This window comes from Schistocerca cancellata, chromosome 3 (assembly GCF_023864275.1).
Source record: "Schistocerca cancellata isolate TAMUIC-IGC-003103 chromosome 3, iqSchCanc2.1, whole genome shotgun sequence".
Taxonomy (NCBI): Eukaryota; Metazoa; Arthropoda; class Insecta; order Orthoptera; family Acrididae; genus Schistocerca; species Schistocerca cancellata.
The window spans coordinates 444266030-444277384 of NC_064628.1; the positions used below are offsets into that span (position 1 = coordinate 444266030).

At 44.8% G+C, this 11355-nt stretch overlaps 1 protein-coding gene across 2 annotated transcripts in view; it reads right to left on the bottom strand.

The window, feature by feature from the left end:
• The window catches only part of LOC126175201 (cytochrome P450 4d2-like), a 95659-nt gene extending 85439 nt beyond the window's left edge, over positions 1-10220 (bottom strand). For both annotated transcript variants that reach the window (XM_049921803.1, XM_049921802.1), the window contains exon 1: positions 9864-10220. In XM_049921803.1, coding sequence (XP_049777760.1) covers positions 9864-10078 — 215 coding nt within the window. In that variant the 5' untranslated portion in view covers positions 10079-10220. The remainder of the gene's footprint in view (positions 1-9863) is intronic.
• Between the last annotated feature and the right edge of the window lie 1135 nt (positions 10221-11355).

Genomic DNA, 11355 nt, shown 5'->3' on the forward strand with positions numbered 1-11355 from the left:
GAAGGTGGGAGCGAAGGGATGCCAACTCAGCCTGCATCCGAACACAGCAGTTGCAGTCCCTATCCATGCTAAAAATGGTTGTGCAAAGAACGTCTGAACTGATCTACAGAGAGCGCAAACAAATCGACACAAAATTTAAACGGTTATTAAAATACAAGATTGCCTAGTAAATGCAGTAATGCTGCCACACTGCTCGGCGGCGGAAGGAGACTACGCGATTTTACACTATTCAGGTACTAAAACGCGATGCTACAACTCTCAAATACTATAATACGCCCGATATTTATGAATTAAACAATGCAAGTACCAAAAACACGCAAAGAAATTAAGAATTAAACTATGTAACAATGAGTGAGCTAGGAGTATACGACTTGCTGCTGCAGCTGCTTATCCAACGGCGGCAGGGAGCACACTGACTGTGACCAACCGACACTGGCCGTTCAAGACAAAAACAGAAGTCAGACGACTACGCGAATTTACACTATTCAGGTACTGAAACGCGATGCTACAACTCTCAAATACTATAATACGCCCGAAATTTATGAATTAAACAATGCAAGTACCAAAAACACGAAAAGAAATTAAGAATTAAACTATATAACAAATGAGTGAGCTAGGAGTATACGACTTGCTGCTGCAGCTGCTTATCCAACGGCGGCAGGAAGCACACTGACTGTGACCAACCGACACTGGCCATTCAAAACAAAAACAGAAGACAGACGACTATGCGAATTTACACTATTCAGGTACTAAAACGCGATGCTACAACTCTCAAATACTATAATACGCCCGAAATTTATGAATTAAACAATGCAAGTACCAAAAACACGCAAAGAAATTAAGAATTAAACTATGTAACAAATGAGTGAGCTAGGAGTATACGACTTGCTGCTGCAGCTGCTTATCCAACGGTGGCAGGGAGCACACTCCTCCGCCCTGGACGCTTTAGACGATTGTTGCACGGCCGTGCACGCCAACGACTGTCTGCTCAATGGAGCGTAAAACCTGAATCATCTGAAGAGGCCACCTGTCGCCCGTCGGACGTCCAGTGAAGTGCTGAAGTGAGATTTCACCCACCGTTGCCGATGAACAGCGTTCAGCGTGGGTGCGTGAACCAGGTGTGTGCTGCAGGAGCCCATATACACCAACGTTCGTTGAACAGTCGTTGAAGAGACTCTTTTGGTAGCAGTTTGGTTGATTTGTGCGGTCGGCTGCTTGACTGTTGAACGTCTACTCGCCAGCACACATCTTCGTAGCCGCCGATCAACCCTGTCCTCCATGGCCCATGGTGCACCACAGTTGCCTCGGCGTCGGTTTAGGGTGGCGCCATTTTGCCATATACGGTATTGTTCTGCTGGTAAATGCCATCGTGTCGAGGAAAATACGAACTTCCCGTAGGGGTAGACATGATCCCCAAGAATAGATGCATACTTGTTTTGATCCACTGCGCCTTACAGAATGACGAGATCACCCAGGAAACGCTACGAAAACATCACGCAGACTATAACACTGCCTCCTCCGCCCTGGAGTTTACAAACTTATTCTTTTCGGAAATGCTTCTATCCTTGCTACTAAAGCCAATGATCATGTCTTTTTAGACATCAGGTAAATAGCGCTGTTTCCACATTACGACAACTACTGCAGTGTTTTTCGCGACCCTCCGACATGCTTTATGTACCCTCCACTGTTAATGCTGACACCTACAGTATGCGAGTGGTCATTGCACGCTGACGTTGAACACAGGCGGTGACCATGTTTATGTAGCTGGACTATGTAATTTGCAATTTCTTTCTATGTATGGGCCAAGTTTCATCAAGCTGTTTTATTTGGCAGTGACGTAATGCAAAAGGTACTTTGGCTCTTACTTTTAGACACCAGTGCAGATTCTGAGTGTCTTAGCACCAGTTGCTCCAGTTTCCTTACCATATCCTGTGCCCGCAACGCCAATGCCCTCTATGAGATTAAATGTTGCGTGGTGGCGTTGCGGGCACAGATCATGGTAAGAAAACTGGAGAAACTGGTTCTCCAGCACCCAAAATCTGTGCTTAAAAATTCAAGAAAAACGAAGTATAGCTGTACACTTTATTACTACAATCACAGTACTAATTAATTACACAGCCCAGTATTACAAGATCACGTCCACCGGAAGTCTTTCCGACGCGACGTTGTTTCCTTTTTCTGAACGTGAGATGACACCGTGTCATCGGGAAAGTTTTCCTGGTATCACATCGGTGGCTCTACACGCTCAATGTGCCACCATCCAACACAGCATCCCATTGGAATCATCAATAGCCACATCTCTTGCAGTGTCCCAGGAGAACAAGTCACTGGGCGTCCGCCCCCCCCCCCCCCCCACCCCTCGCCATTGGATATACACTTAAAAACAATTTTCTGGTAATAGTTCTTTGGTCATTGATCTTCCGTAGGTTAGTGAACACTAACTTAATAGGAAAAGGACAAGTTTTGATCTCGTCATAGCTCAGAGTAATGTGGTCCTTAGAATTTGTTGGTCTGTAATTCCTTAAGAGCCGCTTTGTCTGCTACTGACTTCTCTTTCTTACTCGAGTCTCTTCGTATCTTTAAATTCTTCTAGTTTTGCTTTACATATTTTATTCTCTAGAGCGACAAACAGCTGTCACTCTTCTTCATTACGGACTATGCCATACACACGATCAGGTTTTTTGTCCATTCCCTTTCTCAGTTTCATATATTCATTACATTATTCAAGCATTTATTTTCAGGTACAAGTACCAGGCCACAGCGGTACTTCTGTTCCTTTATCTTGTTAATTCTGTGTGAATACACAGTACATGAGCCATGTCTTGTCAAAAAGTATAATCCTTTGGAGGAAATTACATAATTTCAAGGAAGCTTGGGAAAAAGCCACGCTGCAGTCATAGACTGTGCGGCTGGTCCCGGCGGATGTTCGAGTCCTCCCTCGGGCGTGGGTGTGTGTGTTTGTCCTTAGGATAATTTAGGTTAAGCAGTGTGTAAGCTTAGGGACTGATGACCTTAGCAGTTGAGTCCCATAAGATTTCACACACATTTGGACATTTTGGAAAAAGCCATACAGATGTCCTGCTGTACTACTCCCGTACCACTCATGTTTCCATTCGTTTAACTGTTTCCTATCAGTGCTGTTCCGGCCAGTACAGTCTTGTACTTTTGCTAGATTACCTCCGCGCAATCATTGACAAGTTCCTAGATATTGCACTTCTACTCCTACCGGGCAAAGTCCAAACAAGATGTTAAGTGCTTCGACAGGCGTTGTACTAAAAGCGATCGTCAGCCTGAGCAAATATTCTTCTCTGGATGAGATGCAGTTTGGCTGCGACATGTTCACTTCAAATTTTGAGAGCCATACAGTTGTGGCCATTGCTGTCAAAATGGCATCGTGATAAGCTTTAAATGCAGAGACTGGTAGCCAGTATCCGTTTGTAAGTAGTGGCACATTCTTCTGCACTATCTTAGTTCGCTGACTAATATCCGTAATATTAGCTAAGAAATTAAGTATTTTGTCAAGAATGACATCCCAATATTTGCACGTTTCACTTTTTCGGATGGAAACATCGTCCATCTTTAAAGTGAGATTTCTCATAGGCTGGCCTAAGTAGAATATTTGTGATATTCTTTCTACATCTACATCTACATGGATACTCTGCAAATCACATTTAAGTCCCTGGCAGAGGAATCATCGAACCATCTTCACACTAATTCTTCATTATTCCAGTCTCTTACAGCGCGCGGTAAAAACGAACACCTATATCTTTCGGTGCGAGCTCTAATTTCCCTTATTTTATTGTGGTGATCGTTTCTCCCTATGTAGGTCGGCGTCGACTAAATATTTTCGAATTCGGAGGAGATAGTTGGAGATTGAAATTACGTAAGAAGATTCCGCCGCAACGAAAAAGTCTTTGTTTTAATGATGTCCACCCCAAATTCTGTTTCATTTTTATGGCACTCTCTATTTCACGATAATACAAAACGTACTCCCTTCTTTGAACTTTCTCGATGTACTCCGTCAATACTATCTAATAGAGATCCCACACCGTGCAACAGTATTCTAAAACAGGACGGACAAGCGTAGTGTTGGCAGTCTCCTTAGTAGATCTGTTACATTTTCTAAGTGTCCTGCCAATCAAACGCAGTCTTTGTTTAGCCTTAGCCTTCCGCACATCATTTTCTGTGTGTTTCTTCCAATTTAATTCCTAGGTGTTTAGTTGAATTTACAGCCTTTAGATTTCACTCATTCATCGTGTAAGCGAAGTTTAACGGATTACTTTTAGCACTCATGTGGATGACCACACACTTTTCGTTATTTAGGGTAATTTGCCAATTTTCACACCATACAGATATCTTTTCTAAATCGTTTTACAATTTGTTTTGATCTTGTGATGACTTTACTAGTCGGTAAGCCACAGCTTCATCTGCAAACAGCCTAAGACGGTTGCTCAGATTGTCTCCCGTATCGTTTATATAGATGAGGAAGAGCGAAGGGTCTGTAACACTACCTTGGGGAACACCAGAAATCACTTCTGTTTTACTCGATGACTTTCCGTCCGTTTCTACGAACTGCGACCTCTCTGACAGGAAATCACGAATCCAGTCACACAACTGAGACTATGTTCCACAAGCTTTGCACCTACTGTAAATTTTTCTGTGAACGGTTGAAGGAGTGGGTCAGCGGCTCGACTCTGGAGTTTTAGGACACAATCGCCGTCATGTCATCATCATTTCCTATGACAACTTGAGTGAATGAAGTCTTTGATGTAACGTTAACAGCCTTTCGATTGTCGTATTCCGAAAAATGGAGCCACACACTGTTCCCTGTGACCATCCTTTCGTAATTCACCTAGTAGTTTTGGTCGTGTTTGTTTGCCACTGCACTATTCTACCTGAACGGTGCTCAGTGAAACTACACTCTACAGCTATAGTAGAGAAATCTAGGAATATTTCTAGGAATATTCATTCCCCTAAGTTGCCCAAACAGAGCAGGCCAACATAAATTACTGAATACTCTGATTATGTCTACAGAGGGTGGACGACAATATGGATACGCCAAACACACAACACATTACCAAACCTAATATAGTGTAGGAAAACCAATGGCATTCAAAACAGCTTCCAGTGGCCTCAGAATGAATAAATATATGTTTTGTGCGATTTTCAGTCGAATCTTATCGTATTTTTTATCCAAATCTGTGACAAGTTCAGGTAACGACGATGCTTCTCCCCAAAGCAGATCAAAAAGGCTCAATAATACTGAGATCTGGTCGTAGTAGTTAGGGAAAACTCAATAATTCATCATCGTGATCAGAAAATCGGTACTGCACCATGCGAGCTTTGTGAACAGGTGCCTTGTCTCCTTGCAACACATCCCCGTTGCAGAACAGAGGTTGAAACATGGGTTGGACTTGATCAGCCAAAATAGTCATATAGTCATGGTCATTGATGCGACTCTACAGTGTAACCACGACATGGCTACCCAAATCATCACCGAACCCCTGCCATGTTTTACTCTTCGGAGGCCAACTCCGCCAGAAGTTGCAAACAGAGTGCAACAAGACTCATGCGACCAAATGACATTCTTCAATTGCTCCATTGTCCAGGTTTTATGGTTTCGGCACCACGTCCTACTGTTACGGGCATTTGCATTACTGCTGCGTGGATTTTGAATTTCAGCTCGCCTTGCAGTTCCCTGCTTATGGAGCTCCCTTCATATTGTTTTTATGCTGAGAGGGTTTGTGGGTGCGACATTCTGTTCTGCAGTGACTTTCGCAGCTGCTGTCCTCTCATTTCTCGTCACAATCCTCTTCATTGATCGTCCGTCACGATCACTCAACACACACTTTCGTATGCGTTTTGAAATCTTCGATACGATATTTTTGACGCACGCACTGCAAAACTGTTTGGCTACGCTGGTCACGAAAGCACCCACCGTCTAAACACCAGTAACTTGCCCACGCTCAGCTTCACTTAACTCCGGCGTGATGCATTCACGAGTACACAGAACACTGCTCTGACGACAACTGGCACTTTCAAGGTAATGAGGACATTACACACGTCACGTTCGTTGTTAAATACAACAGTAAAACTTGCGTGCTTCTGTAGCACCTGGATTTAGTACATGAATGGGAGGTGTCTGTTCCTTCAGAGGAGGGGCAGGAGATTAATGTTTCACGTCACGTCGACAACGAGGTCATTATAGACGGAGTACAGGTGCGGGTTATGGAAGAATGGGAAGGAAACAGGCCATGTCCTTTCAAAGGAACCACGCAGACATTTACCTGAAGAGATTAGGGAAATCACAGCAAACGTAAACCGGGATAGCCGGACCCGAGTTTGAACCATCGACCTACGAATGCGAGTCCAGAGTGCTAACCACAGCGCCGTATTGCTATATGTCTGCACGGATGTGTTCGAAAAGACACCACGTGGAATCCACTGCTGTGATATACATTATGCAGGCTGAATGGGGAGAAAAGGAAGGAATTGAGGATATGCAGTTGGCGGCGACGAGAGAAGATGTGTATCGAACTGGGGCTAGAATCTCGGATCACCTGCTTACTTGGTGTTTGCACTAACCATTGCGCCATTCGAACACAGTGTTTATCGCAGAGTGGACCATCTCGGCTCGCTCCCCGTCTAACTTACATTCCCACCTAGCGCCACCTACCCGCAGTGCGCATCTGATGTTACACTATTGACCATTAAAATTGCTACATTAAGAAGATGACGTGCTGCAGACACGAAATTTAACCGACAGGAATAAGATGCTGTGATACGCAAATGATTAGCTTTTCAGAGCATTCACACATTGTTGGCGCCGGTGGCGACACCTACAACGTGCTGACATGAGGAAAGTTTCCAACCGATTTCTCATACACAAACCGGCGTTGCCTGGTGAAATGACTGTTAGCAGAATATGGAATCGGTGGGTTCAGGAGGGTAATACGGAACGCCGTGCTGGATCCCAACGGCTTCGCATCACTAGCAGTCGAGGTGACAGGCATTTTATCCGCATGGCTGTAACGGATCGTGCAGGCACGTCTCGATCCCTGAGTCAGCAGATGGGGACGTTTGCAAGACAACAACCATCTCCACGAACAGTTCGACAACGTTTGCAGCAACATGCGCTATCAGCTCGGAGACCATGGCTGCGGTTACCCCTGACGCTGCTTCACAGACAGGAGCGCCTGCGATAGTGTACTCGGCGACGAACCTGGGTGCACGAATGACAAAACGTGATGTTTTCGGATGAATCCAGGTTCTGTTTACAGCATCGTGATGGTCGCATCCGCTGAACGCACATTGGAAGCGTGTATTCGTCATCGCCATACTGGCGTATCACCCGGCGTGGTGGTATGGGGTGCCATTGGTTACACGTCTCGGTCACGTCTTGTTCGCATTGACGGCACTTTGAACTGTGGAAGTTACGTTTCAGATGTGTTACGACCCATGTTTCTACCCTTCATTCGATTCCTGCAAAACCCTACATTTCAGCCTGATAATGCACGACCGCATGTTGCAGGTTCCGTACGGGCCTTTCTGGATACAGAAAATGTTCGACTGCTGCCCTGGCAAGCACATTCTCCAGATCTCTCACCAATTGAAAACGTCTGGTCAATGGTGGCCGAGCAACTGGCTCGTCACAATATGCCAGTCACTACTCTTGATGAACTGTGGTATTGTGCTGAAGCTGCATGGGCAGCTGTACCTGTACGCGCCATCCAAGCTCTGTTTGACTCAATGCCCAGGTGTATCAAGGCCGTTATCACGGCCAGAGGTGGTTATTCTGGGTACTGATTTCTCATGATCTATGCACCCAAATTGCGTGAAAATGTAATCACATGTTAGTTGTAGTATAATATATTTGTCCAATGAATACCCGTTTATCATCTGCATTTCTTCTTGGTGTAGCAATTTTAAAGTGCAGTAGTGTAGATTCCCGCAGGAGGTCGAGCGATATTGTTCATCAACATTAAAGTTTGTGGATTCATTGTCCATCGAGATGAATCAATTATATTAATGGCCGGTGTCCTCTCATTTGGACATGGTGCAAAGCATAACATCGTTCGTCGTCCTGAGGGAACCTAAAATTAGAGAACATGGAAGGGAACTGCGAATAGGTGGCGCTATGTGAGAATCTGAGTTTGTGATAAACACCATGTGTGGATGGCAGAGTGGTTAACTCAGCTGTGTGGTAATCAAGAGATGCCGAGTTCGAGTTCCGCTCCGTCACACATTTTCACTCGCCGCGCCGATTCTGCATAAATTCCCGATGCGGCTGATATCACAAATTCCTTTCCTTCCCTTTTCTTTCTTGTAGTCTTCCAATTGACACAAACTGGATTTATGTTGAAGCAGGTATTTTTCGCGGTATTTCCATATGTTTGGTCAACTCCTATACAGGGTGAGTCACCTAACGTTACCGCTGGATATATTTCGTAAACCACATCAAATACTGACGAATCGATTCCACAGACCGAACGTGAGGAGAGGGGCTATTGTAATTGGTTAATACAAACCATAAAAAAATGCTTGGAAGTATGTTTTTTAACACAAACCTACATTTTTTATATGGAACCCCGTTAGTTTTGTCAGCACATCTGAACATATAAACAAATACGTAATCAGTGCCGTTTGTTCCATTGTAAAATGTTAATTACATCCGGAGATATTGTAACCTAAAGTTGACGCTTGAGTACCACTCCTCCGCTGTTCGATCGTGTGTATCGGAGAGCACCGAATTACGTAGGGATCCAAAGGGAACGGTGACGGACCTTAGGTGCAGAAGAGACTGGAACAGTACATTACGTCCACATGCTAATACCTTTTTATTGGTCTTTTTCACTGACGCACATGTACATTACCATGAGGGGTGAGGTACACGTACACACGTGGTTTACGTTTTCAGTTACGGAGTGGAAAAGAGTGTGTCCCGATATGTCAGGTTAATAGATGTTCAATGTGGTGGCCATCATTTGCTGCACACAATTGCAATCTCTGGCGTAATGAATGTCGTATATGCCGCAGTACATCTGGTGTAATGTCGCCGCAGGCTGCCACAATACGTTGTTTCATATCCTCTGGGGTTGTAGGTACATCATGGTACACATTCTCCTTTAACGTACCCCACAGAAAGAAGTCCAGAGGGGTAAGATGAGGAGAACGGGCTGGCCAATTTATGCGTCCTTCACGTCCTATGAAACGCCCGTCGAACGTGTACCTCACCCCTCATGGTAGTGTACATGTGCGTCAGTGAAAAAGACAAATAAAAAGGTGTTAGCATGTGGACGTAATGTGCTGTTCCAGTCTCTTCTGTACCTAAGGTCCATCACCGTTCCCTATGGATACCTACGTAATTCGGTGCTCTCCGATACACACGATCGAACAGCGGAGGAGTGGTACTCAAGCGTCAGCTTTAGGTTACAATATCTCCGGATGTAATTAACATTTTACAATGCAACAAACGGCACTGATTACGTATTTGTTTATATGTTCAGATGTGCTAACAAAACTAACGGGGTTCCATTTAAAAAAACACAGGTTTGAGTTAAAAAACATAGTTGCGTGCATTTTTTATGGTTTGTATTAACCAATTACACTAGCCCCTTTCCTCACGTTCGGTCTGTGGAATCGATTCGTCAGTATTTGATGTGGTTTACGAAATATATCCAGCGGTAATGGTAGGTGACTCACCCTGTATACTGAAAATGTTAGTACCCTATTGCTCTTCCTCAGGGGCACATCCGATATTACTTTCGTTTCTGTAGTACATTCGGAGTTAAGTTAGTCAGATGGTTCTATAGCATCGGGAAGGTATTATACGGTAGCAGTCTGACTTTTAAGAGTTTAAATACCTGAAGACGTCACCATATTGACGTTGCAGCTTCCTAAAGTCGTTCACGACGACGGGCAGATTTCGCCAGAAATGTGGGAGGTTTCCCAACAGCGGCAGCGGAGTGGGCCCGGGCGCGTTGGTGCGAGGCCGAGTGATCCAGAGCCAGCTGAAGACGGCCAGCAGAGCTCCCACCACGAGGCCGAGGCCCTGCCAGCAGGCGGTCCACACGCTCATCTCTTCTGACGCTCCGTACAGAAATGCAGAGCGTCCTGGTACCTCTCCTTCAACCACAGCAGTTCTCCACTGTGTTCGTTATATGCAAGGCTGGTCTCTCGAATTGCTTCTGGAACATAAAACGAGTGGAAGATTTCACTCATCGAGAAAGCTGACTTTATATCAGTTGCCAACCAGATAATTTGAGAATTTATTTTAGTATTCCTCATCTACATGAGCTATGCGTCAGCAGCTCGGTAGCGTAACTTTGCTCTTTCGATCCGAAAGGGGACGTAGAAATCTGGTTTGCGTATACATTTTGTTGACTGTTGATTAATTCATGTTTCTATCACACTGTTCGTTCCGCTTCAGAAGCATTATTATTATAAGGGTTTTATGAAGTAAATTTGCAAAGAAAGAAGGCATCTTGCGAGACTGTTAGCCCGGGAGGGCGGGGGGGGGGGGGGGGGGGGCACAAGTGCACCAGTAGCTAGGTTCAGCAGCCCGCGCGCGTCCCTTTCCTCCCGATGTGTGAGTATTGGGTCTTCATTGTATCGGAATCTACAGGGTGGTCCATTGATCGTGACCGCGCCAAATATCTCACGAAATAAGCGTCAAACGGAAAAACTACAAAGAACGATACTTGTCTAGCTTGAAGGGGGAAACCAGATGGCGCTATGGTTGGCCCGCTAGATGGCGCTGCCATAGGCAAAAAGGATATCAACTGCGTTTTTAAAAATAATAACCCCCATTTTTTATAACATATTCGTGTAGTACGTAAGGAAATAAGAATGTTTCAGTTGGATCACTTTTTTCGCTTTGTTATAGATGGCCCTGTAATAGTCACAAACATATGGCTCAGAATTGTTAACCGGTAGGTTTTTTCAATTAATTAAATCAATGCAATAAATACTCAAAATGACGTCCGTCAACCTCAATGCATTTGGCAATACGTGTAACGACATTCCTCTCAACAGCCAGTAGTTCGCCTTCCGTAGTGTTCGCACGTGCATTGGCAATGCGCTGACGCATGGTGTCAGGCGTTGTCGGTGGATAACGATAGCAAATATCGTTCAACTTTCTACACAGAAAGAAATCCGGGGACGTCAGATCCGCTGAACGTGTGGGCCATGGTGAGGTGCTTCGACGACCAGTCCACCTGTCATGAAATATGCTATTCAATACCGCTTCAACCGCACGCAAGCTATGTGCCGGACATCCATCATGTTGGAAGTACATCGACATTCTGTCATGCAGTGAAACACCTTGCAGTAACATCGGTAGAACATTACGTAGGA